The 21,490-nt window shown below is 38.6% G+C and overlaps 1 protein-coding gene across 14 annotated transcripts in view; it reads left to right on the forward strand.

Annotated features, from left to right (window-relative positions):
• Positions 1 to 3,822: 3,822 nt before the first annotated feature.
• Positions 3,823 to 21,490, forward strand: part of Fmr1 (synaptic functional regulator FMR1) — a 42,976-nt gene continuing 25,308 nt past the window's right edge. Inside the window, exons 1-2 of one of the 14 annotated variants that reach the window (XM_073961926.1) lie at positions 3,823 to 4,176; positions 9,765 to 10,588. In XM_073961926.1, coding sequence (XP_073818027.1) covers positions 10,538 to 10,588 — 51 coding nt within the window. In that variant the 5' untranslated portion in view covers positions 3,823 to 4,176; positions 9,765 to 10,537. Of the gene's footprint in view, positions 4,915 to 9,764; positions 10,589 to 21,490 lie in introns of all 14 variants that reach the window. The other 13 variants (XM_073961933.1, XM_073961940.1, XM_073961935.1 and 10 more) reach the window with 13 other exon arrangements.

Consider the following 21,490-nt stretch of genomic DNA (forward strand, 5'->3'; position numbering starts at 1 on the left):
TTGTGTTTGGGCGCCGGGTTAGTAACCCTCCCCCAGGAAAAAGCAGCCTACTATGAAAAAAGAAAAGAAAAACAAAGCCCTCTAAAGTTGACGACCCCCACAAACGTTTTAAGGACCATGATCTGCGAATCTGCACCTGGAATGTTCGCACTCTTTATAGAGAAAGTGCAGTTTACGCATTGGCAGATGTACTTGAAAAGTACAAGACCGACATTACTGTCATACAGGAAATACGATGGAATGGGAAAGGCGTTACAACAACACCTAAAGGTGACGCACTGTATTATAGCTGCTATGACATAAAGCATAAATTTGGTTGCGGATAAGGTTAGCTAGTTAGCTCTATCTGGCAGGAAGAACGCGTACCCGACGATTGGAACCTGAGCAACCTGTGTCCCGTCCATAAGAAAGGAGATAAGACTTTATGCTCCAACTATAGGGGCATAAGTCTTCTCCCTATCGCCTACAAGATAGTGTCAGGGATATTGTGCGAACGACTAAAGCCCATGGTCAACGAAATAATTGGACCATACCAATGCGGCTTTAGACCTGGCAAGTCCACCATTGACCAGATATTTACCCTGCGACAAATCCTGGACAATACCCAAGAGATGCAGATCGACACCTACCACCTTTTTCTCGATTATAAAGCAGCCTTCGACAGCCCGCTACGTTCATAGGTATTCCAAGCCATGTCTGAATACCCGCAAAGCTCATTCGGCTTTGTAAAATGACTCTAACTGACACAAGATCTTCAGTTAAAATAGGAAAGAACCTCTCCGAAGAGTTTTGTACCAAAAGAGGTTTCAGACAAGGAGACAGCCTGCTAGAAAAGGTTATACGAGAGACAAACGTCAAAAGAAGTGGCACAATCTACATCAATAGTCACATGTTACTTGCTCATGCTGATGATATAGACATCATGGGACGATCAGTAAAAGAAGTAACCGATACCATTATGAAGGTCGAATGAGAATCTGCTAAAGTGGGTCTGGCGGTAAACGGCGAGAAGACCAAGTTAATGGTGTCGACGCGCAATGCGTCCATTGAGATCGGACCAACTGTTGAAATTGGTTCCTATAATTTTGAGGTAGTAAAAGACTTTGTATACCTCGGCACCGCAGATGCTACTTTGGCTTCAGTAAGCACTTCAAAAACAAAGCCACAACTCGTCAAACAAACATAACGCTTTACAAAACACTGATACTACCCGTGCTGATGTATGGTTCCGAAGTCTGGGTACTTGCGCAAGCAGATAAGGCAGTGATTGGCGTGTTTGAGAGAAAATTTCTTCGAAAGATCTACGGACCAAGCTGCGTTGACGGTGAATATCGACGTCGTATGAACCATGAGCTGTATCTGCTATACAACGGCATCAATATAGTTAAACGTATCGAGATGCAGCGACTGCGTTGGCTAGGCCACATAATAAGAATGAGCGATGATGAACCCGCTAAAAAAGCGTGCAGCAGAATTGGCAGGCCAATGAATAGATGGCGCAAACAAGTGGATGAAGAGATGACAAGGCGAGGTATTCCAGAAAGAGAATCACTAAACAGAGAGAATTGGATATTTTTTCTTAGTTCGGTCTATGGAACGAATGTTCTGTAATGGGCTAGCTAAGTAAGTAAGTAAGTTCTGTCAGTTCTGCTATAGGATGCCAAACATGTCTTGTGTCCAATAAGATCACGAATAAGCTGCAATCTTTCGTAAATAGATCCCTTCGTTTTATTCTCCACATATAACTCGATATCAAACTTGGATCTTTATGAGAGGAGTGATATTAAGCCAATTGCCACAGTGCTGACACGAGGTCCTCAGTTAAAATAGGAAAGAACCTCTCCGAAGAGTTTGGTACCAAAAGAGGTTTCAGGCAACGAGACAGCCTCTCGTGTGAACTCTTCAACATCCTCTCGAATGCAAACGTCAAAAGAAGTGGCATGGACGATTCAGTCAGAGATGCCATGAACAACTATCGTATGAGTGAGGTCCTCGGAGAACATCCCCAAATATCTAAACTGAGGAGCTTTTCAATTGCCCAACTCCAGTAACTTTTACATCCAATCGACACAGCCAAATTTCTAGAACTGGAGATAGACCCCCAGAGCCACATTAAGCATTAAATAATATTGAGTTACCCAGAGTTTACACATGTCAGTGACAGTTCCAAAAATTCAATACATACACAATTTTGTGTTACCCCAATTACATTTTTTGAATTGTCGACTCCACTGGCACTAGATTTTTCATGCCAGTAAAATTTTGAACTGGCTGCCAGTGATATGCCGAAAATGAAAAAAGAGTTGCCGAGACTATGTTTTAATCCGTGTACATTTTTGTTTCTTTTATGAATGCAAAGATTTGATGTATATTCTCAAAACGATTATGAAATACAAATAATACATCCCGGTAGCTATCATATATTATTTTAAATAAAGACATAATTTTGATGTTTTTCATGAAAATATATGTTGACAAATGATTTGGCCTCTGGGATTGTACAATATTGAAACGACGGCAATACCAGATTCATTATGTTTAAGATTGAAAACAGTATTTTTAAAACGAAATAAAATAAAAATAATAAAATATGTTGTTCATTGTGTTTTAAATCTGAAATATAATGCAATTTTGTGTGTGTAATAGTACGTTTATATATAACCGGATTTAACAAACCCACTGGGTTTCAAATGTCAATTCCTTTGCTTATACGTCAAATTAATCCTCATTAACCCAAGGATTACACATGCAAGTAACTTGCAGGCAGTTGTGTATACATATTATAGTCGAACCTTACATTTTTTCGAACTGACACTTGCATGTGTAAACGTTCGGAAAAAAATTTAAGTAACCCAATGATTACACATGCAAGTAACTTGCAGACAGTTGTATATACATATTATAGTCGAAACTTAAATTTTTTCGAACTGACTTGCATGTGTAAACGTTCGGAAAAAAATGTAGTTGCTTTCAAAGCACTTACATTGATTACTGACAAGGAAATTTTATCGGCAGTGAGGTTGTTAGTTGGCGTGGCAGTGAATATGTGTGAGTGTATTGGTATTTTTCGAACTGTCACTTGCATGTGTAAACGGGGGCTAAGAAGGCCAACCCTGTAAAAAGCTAAAACATGGCTATAAACATGGCCTTATACCCTAGACAGACGGCAGCGTTAATTTGCACTAACTGCCTTAATTCAAATTAATTCGTGCATTATCCACATTCTTAATGCACAAAATCAAAGGGAATTTAAACTGAATTTAGGAATTTCAATATGGCAATGCTGTGAAAGAGAGCCCATATTCATGTAGGAGAGAGAGCGTATTCATACTCTGAGACACAATTTACATAGCAAACAACAACAAAACAGTTGTTTACCAGCAACCAGCTGTTTCGTAAATGCAGAAACTGTCGTCTGTCACTGTAAAATTAAATGCCGTTCTTAAGGAAAATTAACGCTGCAGTCTGTCAAGGGTATTATAAGCGGTTTAAAATAATTTTGAAATTGACCTTGCACTGGCATGTGTAAACACACTAGAAAACTGTATGTCATTCGAACACCTTTTCGGCATTTTCGAGTATAGTACGTGTACTCAACTGCACCAATTTACTGGCATGTGTAATTGCATGTTAAATAAAATTCGCCCTCAACTTTCAATTATTTACAAATTACAAATTTTCCGTTAATATGCATTAACAAACAATTTATTATGAATGGCAATGCCTTCATCTGTCTGGCAATGCTTTAAAATAAAATATTTCTTACGTGATTTAAATACGTTAAACAGCAACAACTCCACAACTTCTTAGAATTTCGTAATTAAATTAAATTAGTACATGTATCAATTCATAACCATTGATTTTTTTATAATTTTCTTTGAATTTCATTAAAAAATGCTCATTCATTTTGTTAACCTACAAATCGTACAACATCCAATGTGTGCAAATCCCCCATCTCTCAGCATAGGCAGCACTCATACATTCGCTTGGCATAACTTATGGCAGTTCCGCTTTACACCTACTTTCTTCAAAAAATAATCTCATAGAATTTTTTTCCAAGCAAGAAGGAGCAGAATTTGTAACGCGTTCTTGTAAAAAGCGTATAAAACACAAAATATCCTTGCAGAAAAATTGTATAAAATAAAACGAATTCCGTGGATTAACTAATTTGGAATAGTGAGTGTTGAAATTGATTGTAAAATATGTGAAATATTAACAACAAGAATGTGAAAAATACATGCAAAAAAGAATGCAATAAGAAAAAAATTGCGATTAGAGAACAAAGTCAGTGGGAAATAGAAAACAACGCCGCTAATCTGTTTTTTTATGTGTTCTCTTAAAAAAAGAGGTGATATTCATGTGTCTTGTGAATTAATAAAAGAAAAAATAAGGAATTTCAATAAAAACAACGTAAAATCGCAATGGATTTGGATTAAAAAAATATAGAGTACTACACGGGTGTGTGGATTGGTGATTGTGTATTTGCACTGTTGTGTTTTGTTTGCCGCCCGTCGGGCTGCACTTCATTTTTTTGCAATAAAAGAAAAAAAAAACAGATATGAGATTAATGAGTATGGGAGAACAGTTCATTGTCGTCGATAGCATGAAGAAGAAGCAAGCATCAGAGTAGCAGGCAGCACAGCATAATATTACCAGAACACTAAACGAAAGGAAAATGACAAACAAGGAAAAGTAGTGAAAGAAATAACGAAAATAGCAAACACCAAAGAAGAAAAACCAAAAAAGAAAAGAATGACAAGAAAAGCATAGAAAACAAGAATTTGGAAAAATTTGTTTTTTATTTGGTGTGTGATTTTTTATATATTTTTAAGTGTTTACCTTACCGGAAGAAAAATAGGCGTAAAGCAGCACGAAACTGCCGTTTATCTGAATGGTGGAAAGAGGCGAAAATTTGTGTGTATTTTTTCTATAGTGCAATTAGAAAATTTGAATTTGAAACCAGATACCCATTGAAAAAATATGACTATTTGTTGTGAATATCTTGTCTTCTCCTAGTCTAAAAGAAAAAAGGGAATTGTATACACAAATAGCAATTGGAAACAAGACGAGGAGGAATAGTTATTAAAAGAAGTGCGAGTAACTGAACATCGGCTCCATAGCGGGAGGGCGGAGGAGACCGACCATGCAATTCAAATTTGTTCTATTTTTAGCGTTATGGTAATGGCAAGCAAGCAATAATTAAAAGTGTTCCCCATAACGCGAGTGGTTGAATAATCTACCTTTCAAAATTTACCTACTTGGCATTGATGAACTCAGCATGTTTACCGTGAAGGCTAGAAGTGGCTATTCCAATAGAATAAGTTTCAAAAATATCATGAACTAAACCTATCATTACACTTAGCTAAGTGTTATATTGTATGGCTTTTGAAAGTCCGGAAAACTGTTAAGTTTCCTAAGGCTGTTCTGTACTCAAGGACGGCTTTAGATTTGATGGCTCTAAGAGCTGCCTGGCTATCCGCCATGATAGTCACCAGATCTTAGCATCCAGATTTTTTTCGGCATAAGTTGAATATAGGGGCTGGATTCGGATCGATGATAAAAATATTTGGTTTGAAGGAAAATTTTGTTCGCGTTAGCCGAGATTTGTTCCTGTTTATAGGAGAAAGTCCTAAACCCCGGCCGAAGGCCGGCTAAATATAAAAAATTTCGATTTAAACTAAACATATCGTCAAAACCAAGGTATGTTTTGAACCTTATATATTGGCGTGATCAGCACTGCAAGCCCTATCCGTGGTAAAAATTTCAAGGCGTTCCGAATCCAGTCGAAACATTTAACCTGCTCCCTTCTCTCAAATATTCTTCCTTTATGATCGTAAAGATCTCAGCTTGGAGTCCAATCCAAACATTTAACCTGCTCCGGAACAAATTGAAAAAATTTGAAAATTTTCTTTAAATTGTAAGTTTTTCCTAAGTAGCCGGCCTTCGGCCGGGGATTTAAGACATTCTCCTATGTACAGGAGCGGGCACGAAAACATTTTTTTTAATTTAAAATTTTTTCTTACTTTAACAAGGGAATTTTCGGAACTTATGAGGCCCATATCTCGGGAAGTATGGACTTCCCCCCGTAAAAGTTTATATATTTGTGATCAGGACAACAAGATCTACCTGTGGTAATTTTTCCAGATTTTTCCGCCAGGTGGGAGAGTATTCTATTTATGCCCCTGCTCCCTTCTTTCAAATATTCTCCCTTTATGATTGTAAAGATCTCAGCTTGGATTACACATCAATCGTTGTTTCAAGACCTAGATAGTCTTTCGCAGTAGACGCCAGCACCAGTACCTTCTTCCAGACTATACAGAGGAGGAGGTTTAATTCATCTTGGGATAACAACATCAATGTCTTCAAATGACCGATGATCCGCTATAATGTTTGACAACAACTCCTGTCGCGTCAAAAAATGAATTACTGCAGCGTTGGGGACCTCCCCATTTGCATTTGTTGTAGCAGCATAGGATTGATGTTGTGTTGAGAGCCGCTGATCGAAACGCTTTTCGGGTCTATCCGGTAAAAAGCATCCTCTGACGTGGAATAGTCGCCTCACATTTAATATAAGTCCCATTGACGGGAAATTCAGTATTGCCTTCAGAACTGCTTGTGGAGTCCTTCTAAAAGTTACGGTTATTACCGTAACACCCTATCTAATCTGCCAGATATTGATTTATAGCCCATAGGATGGGCTTTACCACAGTGTTATACATCAAGTGAAGGCATAATCGATGGCTGCAATCTCCAGCTTTTCCCCAATCGAGTTCTAACATGAACAGAGTGTTATCAACCATATTTTCGTTCGCTCCTCTTCCATCGCAGTTGATATTCCAGAATTGTACCTAAGAACATTGCTTCCGTGCTGAGGTGTAGTATTGAACTTACGCTTTGGCTCGATAACCTCCAAGGTCATTTGCTTTGGCCCATTAATGTCTTCAAAGTGCCATGATATTTCCGGAACTGTCTATCTTCTACATTTCTTGTATTCCAACCTCTCCATATGGCAGTGAGATCGATACGATCGATAAATATCTGACACTAACTCAACATACAGACTGCGGAAATGAAAACAGAGTTGAATGTACTGGCCGATAGTAACGTAATTCCAACCACAAAGCACCGCGGTGCAGTGGTAAGCATGTCCGCCTTGCACTCAGAAGGTTTGTGGTTCAATCCCTGATCAGAAATAACGAATTCCCTCAGTGTAATGCTGACTTACATTTCCTGAGTACTTCAGTTATGAAAAACTTCTTTTTTCTTAAGAAACGCTGTTCGCATTCGGTGATAAAAAGTAGTTCACATATCATTGAGTCAATCAGGGTGATTATAAATGAAAACTCACCGTGAATTTTGTCTTTCTGCCGTTGCAACTTAAAGGAGAAAGAGAGAAAACTCACGGGGAGTCGACATTCATAATTGGACTGAATATGAATCGGTGTGTACTGATTGATATGAGAGAAGTCTCCCCTTGTCCCTTCGGGGATGTTGTGGGAATATATGCATGTAACAACCGGACGATTCTATGGGTCACGTATATTTACGTCGTCGGCGTATGTCACAGTTTGTGGTCAGAACGCCACAACTGCAACTAGGTTCCTCATTAAGTCATCAGTGTCCAGTCTGTATGAGGAGGAGAGCTGTGTTTCTAGGTCAATCCCATATATCGCAGCTAAAGAACGTCAGCTGCCACGGCAAACCAGAGTAGTTTTTGTTCAACTACGTTGGGATTTGTGCAGTCGTCTCAATTCCTACAGGCAAGATTGATAACACAGTACCAAACATCCGATCAGCATGTGGTACAGGCTCTCATCTGCAATATGTGTTACACTGCGCCTTTTTAACTGGCCTGCCAAACCTAATCAACTAACTCCAGTAGAGTTGTGGTTACAACCCATCGAAGCAGCAACATTTCTAGTCCTAGTCATATGCTGTTACAACAACAACAATACTAATCAGCCTGTCTCCTTCGGTCCTGAACAGTTCGCAAACTTTCGGCTCCTGAGGCCTTTTTATTCTTCAGCTGGCTCACTGCTGTATGAGCATCCTCTTGGGTTGATCGCTACTACTGGAACCAAATTCTTTCAAAATTCTCTTTCCATAACCTGTTACCAGATTAACTTGTTGGTAAATAAATCGTAGATAAATTCTGATTCTTCCCTTGATAAAGCCGGTCAGGACCGGCAATGCATTTATCACATACTAACATAAAATATATATAACCGCAAGGCGAAGCTCATCACCCTGTCTCGCTTGTCCCATCGCCTATGGAAATTTTAGTCATTTTTGAGCTATTCGACCAGCAGGTTTGTAGGGAGCAGCTGCAATAGTGATGAAAATGTTCTCAGTTTTCCGAGGATCTGAGGGATTGGGCAGCTCTTTGAAACGGCGATTTGTGAATTGTTCAGAAATTATGTTGTTGTTGTTGTAGCAGCTTCTCCAAGTACATGTACATCTTTATTTTATTTATTCGGCTCTGCCTCCAGCTCCAAGTTCAGAAAGGACGCCACCTGAATAGGATTAGTCCAAAGAGAGAGAGGAGTTAAGTCAGTTGGGTTGGCTGGGCAGTTAAACAGGAGGTGCTGCGTAGTGTGCGGACCGGTGCCACATGCTGGGCAGATACTCCGCGTGCCATCAATCCTGGCCCAGTAAGAATTGAGGCGGCTGCACCAAACAGATCTAGGTTGTGCCAACACGACTCTCGTTTGTCTTGGCAGCTGTTGTTCTTCCGCTGCCACGGGTGGTGGATGATCTTCGAGGACGATATTCACACTGTAGGCTGCCAGAACCTTTGCAACCGTATCAGTATGAATGTCTCTTAAACCTGCCTGGTATGCACGTTTATCTAGAGGTTCTGTTTAGAAATTATGTCGATTGTTCTGTTGACGGAGATGATGGTAGGATATGGCTTGGGCCAAGAAAAGTTATTTATCCAACCTGGTTACATAATGGAAGTAAGTTGTGATATTTCCTCAATCTAGATGGGCTGGTGTCGAAATGCGGCTATTCTTCCACATCCAATTATTTACACTTTTACTTCCACAGGTTCAGCGAGGTTAGTTTCTAGTATGACGGCGATCATAATATATTTCCGACTCATAAAATCTTCAATTTCCCTGACTCTGAGAGACTGTTGAAACTCAATTGTTGGAACGATGAAAATGCAACACTACATCTGTTCAAAGTTGATATGTGTTGGATGCGAGTGTGACAAATGGGACAAATCCACCTTACGGGGATCTTCTCTATTCCAGCACGGTTCAAAAGAGTTCGGAGGAGACATACATTGCCGCTGTCATAATGAAAAAATACACAATTCCGATATATCATTATTAAGTAGGCTGCCCTGGTTCCTCCAGGTCAATCCAGTTCATAAAACCGGGCTCAGGCCGTTTTGATTTAAAGCAGTATCGGGCACCAACTCAGACGCAGACATAATTTCCCATGCTCGTGAACCTGCTAACCACGCTCACATACACAATCAGTGTAATGCTCAGCTGTATCTGTGTTGGTGTCCAAGATTAGTTTACGGGAATAAATTTTGTTTTTCTAGAAGGCATATTTGGTGTCTATATGGTCTTTCGGTGATAAAAAGAATTAAGAAAAACCCGTATGTAAAACTTGAAAGGACGATGCTTCCTATTTCAAGTTTTTAAAATTCCGTCAATATAGTCAAATTATTTTTCAAAATCTTTATCCCATGTATAATCCTAATAACTTTAGTTGTTATTAATTGTAACCCCTTCTTTTCCCCTTTATAGTTGCATTACATCTAACCTACACCACCTGCAGTGAAAAACTCCGTCAAAAACGAAAAGAAAGGAAAACGCAGCAAACAAGCAAAAAATTACAACATCTGAGCAAAGCTAAAGAAGGGAAAAACACACAACAATAGCAAACAAATACAAAACATTTTTTCTACCAGAGACGACAAAAAGCGGCAACTGACCGAACCGAAACAAGACTGAACCAATCTAACAACTAAAATCAAATTCAATTCTTCTTCAACACCAAAAACACAACATTTCCTCCAAGGATTTATCGCTATCACAACAATATAAAAACAATAACAAAATAACGGGGAAGTCCCATATAACAAAAATTTGGTGTTGACTTTAGAACTACACACAGTTTGTTCTAGCGATCATCTTCGTCTAACTATATATACCTATACAGACAGCATTTCATTGCCGTTGTGGTCGTCGTTGTGGTGTTTTTGCTGCTCTCTAATAAAAAAAAAGTCCATCATTATCAACCTTCTCTACCTCTTTCCGCAACAACAACAACAATAGCAGCGTAACTCCTACTGTTTCTCTAACGCAAAACTAAAACCCACAATACATCATCAATCATTGCAGCAAACAGATATCGGCGACAGTAGTAGCGTTAGCAGCCAACAGCAGCATCATCATCACACATCCATCCACTATATTATTTATATATTCCTCCCGCTTATTGAGTGTTGTGTGTTCATTGAACATTAGCTACTGTCATCATCATCACCAACATCGGTACCAGCGGCGGCGATTACACCATGGATGATTTAGTTGTGGAAGTTCGGCTCGATAATGGTGCCTATTATAAGGTAAGTAGTTATTGATTAAAGATAAACTCTGCACAGCAATTATGTGTGCCGAAAACTATTTCATACACCTAGGTATTTTATTTTAAACTACATATTTGAATTAGTTTTTGACCATTTTCCATTATCGTTGAGTTTTTTTTTTATTTTAGGGTGTTGTTTGTTTGTAGTTTTATGACTTAGCTAGCTTATAACTGACGTATGCGTTCTCGCTTTTTATTATTGTTGAAACAGTAACGGGCTCACTTTTTGTTTTTGAGTGGGGGCAAAGCTATATTGTTAGTATAAAATTTAACTCAACCGGGGAATGTTTACAAGTTTGGGGGATACAAAACAAAGCCTCTACTTTGTTTATTTATTATTTTCAGTTTTATGAGACCCAGTTTTTATAACCTCCACCATATGGAGGGCATAATTAAATTTGTCATTCCGTTTGTAACACATCGAAATATTCGTCGGAGGCCCTATAAAGTATATATACCTATTATTGATCAGCATAAAATTCTAAGTCGATTTAACCATGTCCGTCTGTCCGTCCGTCTCTCTGTTGAAAGCAAGATAAAGCTCGCAATTTTTAAGATAGAGAGTCAATATTTGGTACAGAAGTTTTAATTACTTGCAGAATGGTTGGTATTGAAAATGGGATATATCGGTCCACGTTTTGATATAACCCCCATAGAACGGTACCTCCCGATTTTCGGTATTTTTAATGTTTTAGCTTCATTATCCTACCATAATGGCTGAAATTTGGTATTTAGTTATCGTTGGGTGTATAGAACTTTCCACCTGAAATTTGTTGGTATAGGTTCACGCCTTCATATAGCCCCCATAGAACGGAACCTCCTGTTGTAAATTTGATTTGAATATAGCCATGTACCTCCAACTTTGGAATCATCTTAATCAATGCTAGCTATAATTATATCCAAATCCATGGCTTCCGGTTCAAAAGAACAATGTTTGGCTTAAGTCTATTTTATGGGCTGATCTTATATCGTTGTAAAATGTTGATCACGGGTAGCTTCTTCTTACTTGATCAGAATGATAAACATTTTGTTTTGAAGAAATCCATACTTCGTTGACAATAATTTAGGTGCTGTAGGGGCCTAAAGAAAGAAATCACAATTATTCATTATACCCTGAGCCTTTAGGCTAATAATATGTCCACATTAGGACTTTTGCAAGGATAAACTCATGTAGAGACTCATGTAGAGACTACGCCTGCGGGCTTTAAAAATTAAGTGTACAAAGTGGCGGTCGGTTAAGCCATCGCTAAACATGTGCTAACGCATATAACCTAAAAACAATTGAATAATAACATAAAAACCAATCGAATAATTAGAACATTATTGGATTCATCCCTATTGCTTGTTGTGGCGTTACCTGTAAATTGGATCTAACTTCGTTAAATCGAATAAAATCGATTTATTTTAAGTTCAAAAAAACTCCCTTTATGACTACAAAAAAACTCCCTTTAAATCCACTGGATATACTAAATGACGCACAATATAGACGATCTTTAGGAGGGTATATAAAATTTAATACGATGAAAAATGTGCCTTATCGAAATATTAGTTTTGGATCCCAAGTCTGTTTGGACAAAATCAGTTTCAGTTTCGCACCGTTTAACAGATTTTTTCAAATTGCCCATGCACTTTGCAAAATTTTTTTCCAAAATTAGATCAAGATTGGGTTGCCACCGTGGTGCAATGGTATGCACACCCGCCTTGCACACATAAGATCGTGGGTTCGATTCCCCGGCCAGGCAACATCAAAACACTTTTCAACGGTCGCAAAATACCCCTTAGTAATGTTGGCGACATTTCCTGAGTATTTCAGCCATGTAAAACTTCTCTACAAAAGTGGTGTCTTAGACACGCCGTTCGGACTCGGCGATAAACTGTAGGTCCCATATCATTGAGCTAATATGAATCGGGGTGCACTCATTGATATGAGAGAAGTCTCCCTTGTCCCTATGGGACAAAACCTTTAAGGTTTTTTGCAGTGTATGATGCAACTGGTGGCACACAATGGCCCCTGAGTGAAACATCGAAATATGCATAAATTTTGACAGAGATTGATTCGCTGTATCCAAAAACGGATGCTCATCAACCGACTTTAACTAATTCGCGAATAGCAGGCTTTTTAATTATAATATTAATTGAATGATTGCAATTTCAATATTACTCTTAATTTCCTACCCTTATAAGTTATCACAGAAATCAGTTAAACTCTCGCGATGGTAAACCATATGTTTTGATGAAGTTTTAAAGGTATACATTCATTATTCTATGGGATTTTAGCAAAATAGTTGGAGAACTGCCAAATATTTTTTTCTAATTTTTAGAATCAAACCATAAAAATATTTGCAACAATATTCCAACAATAAGTTTTTCTCTTTTGTTGTTGCTATAATATGCAATTTATGTACCCAATCTCTATAAATTTGGTATCATATTTTTCTACGCATTGCCTAGATTCCGCATATATTCTTTAATTTATTTTTTGAGGGTTTGTACGGATTCTGGGACAGGATAATTTGGATTTACTTCAATTTTTTTTTATTTGTTGACTTTCCGCGAAAATAATAATAAATTTAATAACTATTTAAACATCTACGAATAGATATGGAATGCTGTTAACGATTTATGCATACATTTTCTCATAACAACAAAAAAGATATTTTTAAATATTTTTTCTTTATATGAGAATAAAAACCGCTATAACTTTTGCGAGCATTGGCCAATTTCGTGAACGCGAGCAGATTTGAAACCGGATTTTTTTCCTTTACCTCTGTACCAAAAATCGTAGATGTGCTCGTAAAAAAAAATTTTAATTTTTTTCAAATGGAATTGTAAAGGAATTTTGTTATTCGCCATATATAGATCGAAGGGATCATATCGTGATATTTTTTTCAGACATAGATAAACCTTGAAAAAATTTCCCAGGAGTGGCGACGGAACTGCAAATGAGTGTGACGAGCTTGGTCGTACGGCAATTTATAGAACACTCTGAGAGTGACAAGGCGACGAGGAACATACTACGCCGTATAAGACCCACTAAGCCGAGTAGGTACCACCACAATTTACCAGGAGCAATCTTGCCAATACCACTTCAGCGGGTTCTTTCGAAACCATAGTGTTTCGGCCAGCGGCTGGCTCCCAACCCAGCATCAAACCTATGCTTCTGCGTAGGTTACATGCTGCTACAAAAACAACACGAGCAATCTTGCAGGTCTCATCCGAAACACAAAATCATACAAAGCATTGTGCACACACGGAATCTCAATGGTAAAGCTTAAGCAACTGGATGAACCCGGAGTTGAGTATTTGAGTATCAATACTAATGCATGTTTGTATGCATGGGTGAAAAAAACAACAACCACATGATGTTCATCGTTTGTTTATGTACACGTACACTGTAAGTGGGAGAGAGAAGCAAATGCAAAAACAACTCAGTGGGAGCCCTCACTATTCTGTCTTTGCAAAGAAGCGCGTCCCTGTTCTAGAGGCACCACTCCTCCCCATGATAAGCAGTTTCCGAGTTACTCAACATCAGCATGGATCCCAGAAAATGCATAGTACCACAACAGCATACACGTCATATCCATAGCATTACAAATATCAGTCGAGGACTGAAGCAGAACAGCCCGTGCGACCGAACAGTCATGGTGGCTCTTGACCTACCGAAGGCCTTCGATGTCCTCGACTATCCTCCAGCCGTATTTGAAACATTGGATAATCAACTATAAGTGTGGACGCCAGTCGCTTGTGGAATTCAGACACAAGCAGTCCAGAAACCGTAGAGTGAAACAAGGAGTTCCCCAAGGGAGGGGTGATGTCTCCGGAAATGTTTCACCTCTACATTTCTAAAAATTGTACACCATCCAGACGGCTAGAGATCGTGATGTTTGCGAATGACTCTGCGATCTTGTCGTCGAATTCTATCGTCGATGATATATGTAATATAATAATAATAATAATATTATGAGGAATATGCAAATATCAGCCGCACAATCTCCTGCCACCCTGAAAATGTTGATCGATGGTGCCCTGATTCCGACTGCTAACTACCCCGAGATATTGGGTGTAACTTAGTCGTCAGCGCAAGCCACAGCTATTTGAGACAAGATCAAAAGTAGAGACAAGATCCTCAAGTCGCTGGCAGCACTTGGGGTACAGACAAAGAAACCTGGTTGACATCTTCAAAGCAATAAGCCGGTAAGCTTTGCGGCGGTAGTGTGGTTCGCAAATGTTAGCGCTACATAATGGAAGAATATTCAAACCTGCAGGGCTGTAACAGTGTTCCTCCTCAAAAGGAGACGAAGATTTTAGCGGTGCATCAGTACAACAAGACTCTGTGGATAAAGTTCCTCCTTGGAGGTTGCGCCGTGAGCATCCCTGGCATCGGGGTTTCTCTAAGAATGAACCCAAATTGGTTCCTTAAAACCCACATTGGCAATACTTCTTTAAAATCCACATTGGCAATACTTCTTTAAAATCCACATTGGCAATACTTCTTTAACAGCCAAAAAATCCAACTCGGGTTAGATTCAATAATATTTGTATACCCTCAGCATTTATGCTAACGAGGGTATATACATTTTCATACGGGCAAAATGTGCCTCATCGGAATAATTGTTTTAGACTCCAAGTATGTTTGGACGAAATGTGTTTCGGACAATTTGGAGTTGATTTAGCCATGTCCGTCCGTCTGTCTGTCTGGCTGTCTGGAGCGCACGATAACTCTCGAACGGATCAACCGATTCGGTCTAAAATTTGGCTTTCGTAATATTTTGTCCAAACTTAGTTTAGGTTCGAAGATGGGTTATATCGGTCCACTCCTTCCGGTACCTCCCCACAAAAGTTCGGAAATGTTCGGAAAATTTGTGCGCATGATAATTCTTAAAGGAAGTAACCGATTTGGTCCATACTTTGTACATCGTGAAATTTCTACCAGACTTAGATGAGGCTCCAATATGGGCTCAATCGGCCCACTCCATCGGGTGCCTCCCACACAAAATTTCGGAAAAGTTCATTTTAGGGCCTGTTCACGAATTGCTTTGATTTTTTGTAGCACCTTGTATTCATTGCCCCCCCCCCCCCCCCTCCCTTACGACGGTATAAGTTTCATCAGGGGCAAGTCCATACTTCCTGAGAAAATGACCGGAAAGGTGCAAAAAGCCCCTATGACACCTTGTGTAGTGGTTGGAGCGCAAGATAACTCTCGAATGGATCTGTCGATTCGGTCCAAAATTTGACCTTCGTAATATTTTATCAAAACATAGTCGAAGATGGGCTATATCGGTCCACTCCTTCAGGTACCTCCCCCACAAAACTTCAAAAATGTTCGGAAAAATTTTGCGAACGATAAATCTTCAAGGGAGTGACCGATGTAATCTATACTTTGCACATCATAATATATCTATCAGATATAGATCAGGTTCGAATATGGACTATATTTTGTCTACTCCTTCTGGTACATCTCACACAAAATTTCGGATAAGTTCACTTTAAGACCTGCTCTCGAATCACTTTGATTTTTCTTGAAGCGATTTGCATTCGCTACCTCCATTACGACGGTAAAAGTTTTTTTTTCAGGGGCAAGTCCACATTTCTTGGGAAAACAGCCCTAAAGGTGTAAAAAAACCCCTATGTCACCATATGTGGCTCTCGAACTGTTATATTGATTTGGTGCAACATTTCGTCTTCGTCATATTTTATCCAAACCTAGTTTCATGGGGCAATACCAGTCCCCAACATCCGGTACTTCCCCTAATATTTAAAAAATTTCACTAAAATTTTAGGACGGTATCACTTGAATAGTGCAACCAATATGGTCCAAACTTTGGATCTTCTAATATTTTGTCAAAATTTAGTTTAACTTCTAAAATGTCCCATATCGGTCCTCCCTAAGGGTACCTCCTCCACCAAAGTTCAACATTGGTGTTAAATCCTAATCCACTTTTTTGTCCACAAGTTCAAATGTTCAAAAAGGGTCTGAAGAGACCCTAAATACGTTCCATCTGTCCGTAGATGAAAGTTTCAATTTACATTGGCTGAGGGTATATCTCTGTCGGCAAAGCCGACTGACACTTTCTTACTTTTTTCTTTGAGGCTTTTATATTGCTTTCTGTTTTTGTGTAAAATGTTCATATTTGGATTACGTATGATCAGCAGTGCGATTCTCTAACTCATTTTTCATGATACCGACAAAAATCTATAGCATTAAAACGCAAAATTATGAATGAAAAGTTCAAATAAAAGTTGCTATCAGTAGAACAATATCGTTATTTACCGCAATTATAAGAATTTTAATTTTGCCGGTTTTTGTCGATAACTCAAAAAATGAGTTAGGGAATCGCACTACAGGTAGCATGACAGTCTGTAACGTTATGTGATACCGTGTAATATTTGTCAATAAAAACATCATCTTATAGACGATGTTTTAAACAGGCACATCAGTAGTGGGATTCTCTAATGCATTTTTTGGTTACCTACAAAAATCGGTAAATTTAAAAACCAGACTAAGCGACAACCTTATTTTGGCTGCTATCTTACCGACAAATTTCGTTAATTACCGAAGCCATAAGGTCTGTTCGATAACCCAAAGGTTTGTACAAATTTGTACAAACTTTTACAAAATGCTGTTCGATAACAAACTTGTTAAATAAAAGAGAAATGAGAAGTAGTTGCAAGTACTTGCAAATACTTTTTACTTGCGAAGTTATCGAACAGACCTATAATCATTTTAATTTTACCGCTTTTTGTCGGTAACCAAAAAATGCATTAAAGAATCCCACTACAGGAAGGATCTATAACAGTTGAGAACGAAAAGTAAAAGTTAGATCACACCTATGACATATCGTTTGTGGTTTACTACTTGAAATTGTTTCACATATTTCATCAATTTATTTAGGTTGTGTAAGGACTTTTTTTGTCCCTCCTAGTTCTGTTGTTGATGTGTAGTTTCTATGTTGGGGAGTTTGTAAGATATCATTGAAATCTCCTCGTCTCATAGTTCAGCTCATTGTTTCTCTCCCACAATCCCCAAGAATGTTTGTACAATTAATACTACAACTCTGTTACCTCTGTTGCTGGTTTATGTCATCATCACCATCATTAACGTCGTCGACGTCGTTGTTGGTCTGTCGTCGTCATTTTAGAACACTTAGTTGTGTTCTCTGCTTATTATTTTTACGCTGCTCTGCTATGTCATATTAGCGCTGTGAACTTTTCGTATTTTTGTTTGTAACTTTTTATTTTCTTTCAGCTGTTTTATTTCATGTTCTGTTTTTGTTATTTTTCTTTTGGGGTAGAGGCGGGTTTGCCACTTTTTTCGCAAATTCTCTTTTGTTGCTGATTTTTCATTTTGTCTTCATTGAAGCTTTTTTAGACATTTGTGGTTTTTTGTTTTATTTAGCAGCATTGTTTACATGTTGTATTGTTGTCTATTTGTTGGCTGGCTGACTGACTGATGATGCTGTCGCCGCCACCGCTTCTGCCTGGTTATATTATGTTTTTATGCTGTCGGTCTAGCTGGCGCGCGCATTCCTTCTCCTATAAGTCCTCATAGTTCTTCGTCGGTCTGTTTCAGATGCCTTTTTAGATGCAAAACTAATTTACATTTTTTTCGTAGCTTTTTGTTGTTGTATATTTAGGGCTTTGGCTTTATGTTTTGTTTATTTTTATTTGTGGATATTTTTCGTCGGTATATCTTTTATTGTATTTTTGTTTTCTTTTTTGCATTGATTTTCCCTTTCAATATAGAAACCGACAAGCAATGAAACAAACATACACACAGAGATATAATAAATGTGTAATAATTAGAAGGAATGCAATGTTTAATGAAAAGCTTAAAACTAAAATACAAAGGTGGTGGGAAGAGGGGAATTGTTTGTTTGTCTTTTTTGTTGAAGTGAGATGGTACTGAGCACAATCGCCTCAAAGAAATGCCGATTGGGAAAATGACAGTAAACGGAAAAAATGTTTTCTAATAAATTATGTTATCCCACTTGTTATAATTTATGCCCATACATTCTTGTATTGACATTTGAAATGTATACTCTTTTTAATGAATATTCCTTCAATTCCCATTCCCCATCAGTATCAGGTATTGTACAATGGCTTATCCATGGCTTATCTTTCCTTTTGCTACACGTTACGTGAAAAATCCATGTTTTTTTTATCAAAGGTATCACTTTTTCTGATTTCAACGTCATACAACTTATATCCTTTTCCGTCAGTTCAGGAGGAGGTTCTTGTTTTAGTACAAGTTTTATAATAATTGTTCCACGAACATCGCAGAAGGGACAAGAGGACTTCTCTCATATCAATGAATGCACCCCTATTCATATACGAACGGCGTGTTTTAAGACACCACTTGTAGAGAAGTTTTACATCGCTGAAACACTCAGTAAAAGTCGCCAACATTACGCCGAGGGGTTTTTTGTCATCTTTAAAAATGTAATTCAAAACCAAAGGTGTGGGGTATGTTTGTACGAAATCGGTAGACAATTTGGAGCCGATTATCCGTCGGTGTTGTTGGCTGAAGCGCAAAATTTGGTTATCGGGATATTTTCTACAATCTTAGATCAAGTTGGAAGATGGACCATATTCCAACGCTCCTTTGTGTATCACACCCACAAAGGTTCAAACGTTTTTGGTAAAATTATGCGCACGATAACTTATGAAGGTTGTAACCGATTTGGTCCAAATTTTGCAAATCGTAATACGTCTTCTAGACTTAGATCAGTCAGGTTCAAATATGGACTATATCGATCCACTTCTTCAGGTACCTCCCACACAAAACTTCTAAATGTTTTCGCCAATGTGCAGGTTAAAGGCATGTCTCAGACCATTTTGGATTTTTTGCAGCTGGCAAGTCCATATTTCCTGAGATAATGGTGCAATAGCTCTAAAAACCCTGCCGGTGCCAAATAAAATGACTTATGTGCTATGCAGCGTGAGTATGGTCCGCGAATATAAGTGCAAAGCGATGGAAACATTTTCAAACCTGTCCTTATGTCTTCAGTGGACCATCTACATGAGGAGCCAAAAATACTTCCAGTACATCAACCCAATGGCATGCTTTTGATGGTGCAGCCGTCTGAATCCCTATATGGCAACAATCGATGACACCAACATGCGGCACGGCCCTCTTGACACACTGTACCTTTCCAACTGCCCTGCCAAACCTACTACATTCACTCCAGTAGATCTGTGGTTATATCTCATCGAAGCAGCCACATTCCTAGAACTGGCGATAGGCTCAGAGCCAGATCACTTGGAACCTCAACTGTCAAATTACAAATAGTTCGGTCAAAAATTGTAGCTAAAATCCTCAAAATACCGAAAATCGGGAGGTACCGTTATATGGGGGCTATACCAAACCATGGACCTGTGTTGGCAGTTTTAGTGGAGATGTTTTGTGATCACTTGGAACATCAACTGTCAAATTACAGCTAAACAACAAAAACATTGTTCCACAACATCCCATACGGGACAAGGGAGACTTCTCTCATATCAATGAGTGCACCCCGATTCATATTTAGCTCAGTGTTATGGGTCCTACTGTTTATCGCCGAGTCCGAACGGCGTGTCTTAAGACACCACTTATGGAGAAGTTTTCAAGGCTGAAATACTCAGGAAATGTCGCCAACATTACTGAGGGGTATTTTACCACCGTTGAAAAATGTTTGATGTTGCCTGGCCGGGGAATCGAACCCCCGACCTTCTGCGTGCAAGGCGGGCGTGCATACCATTGCACCACGGTGGCACCCGTCAAATTACAGCTAGTTCGGTCAAAAGTTGTAGCTAAAATCCTCAAAATACCGAAAATCGGGAGGTACCGTTATATGGGGGCTATACCAAACCATGGACCTATGTTGACAGTTTTAGATGGAGATGTTTTGTGATTACTAGGAACCTCAAATTTTCAATTGCATGTAGTTTGGTCGCAAAATGTGGCTAAAAAAACGAAAATCGGGAGGTACCGTTATATGGACCTATGTTGACAGTTTTTAGTGGAGATGTTTTGTGATCTCTTGGAACCTCAACTGTCAAATTACAGGTAGTTCGGTCAAAAATTGTAGCTAAAATCCTCAAAATACCAAAAATCGGGAGGTACCGTTATATGGGGGCTACACCAAAACATAGACCTATGTTGACAGTTTTTAGTGGAGATGTTTTGTGATCACTAGGAACCTCAACTGTCAAATTACAGGTAGTTCGGTGAAAAAATTTAGCTAAAATCCTCAAAATACCGAAAATCGGGAAGTACCGTTATATGGGGGCTATACCAAAGCATGGACCTATGTTGACGGTTTTTAGTGGAGATATTTTGTGATCACTAGGAACCTCAACAGTTAAATAATAGGTAGTTCGGTCAAAAATTTTAGTCAAAATCCTCAAAATACCGAAAATCGGGAGGTACGGTTATATGGGGGCTATACCAAAACATGGACCTATGTTGACAGTTTTTAGTGTAGCTGTTTTTTGATCACTAGGAACCTCAACTGTCAAATTACAGGTAGTTCGGTGAAAAAAATTTAGCTAAAATCCTCAAAATACCGAAAATCGGGAGGTACCGTTATATGGGGGCTATACCAAAGCATGGACCTACATATGTTGACGGTTTTTAGTAGAGATGTTTTGTGATTACTAGGAACCTCAACTGTCAAATTACAGGTAGTTCGGTTCAAAATTTTAGCTAAAATCCTCAAAATACCAAAAATCGGGAGGTACCGTTATATGCAGGCTATACCAAACCATGGACCTTAGTTGGCGGTTTTTAGTGGAGATGTTTTGTGACTATTGGAAACCCCAAACGTGAAACTACACGCAGTTCAGTCAAAAAATGTAGCTAAAATCCCCAAAATACCGATAATCGAAAGGCACCTTTATATGG

The sequence above is a fragment of the Musca autumnalis genome, unplaced genomic scaffold (genome assembly GCF_047663935.1).
Source record: "Musca autumnalis isolate F117 unplaced genomic scaffold, ASM4766393v1 scaffold_1, whole genome shotgun sequence".
NCBI lineage: Eukaryota > Metazoa > Arthropoda > Insecta > Diptera > Muscidae > Musca > Musca autumnalis.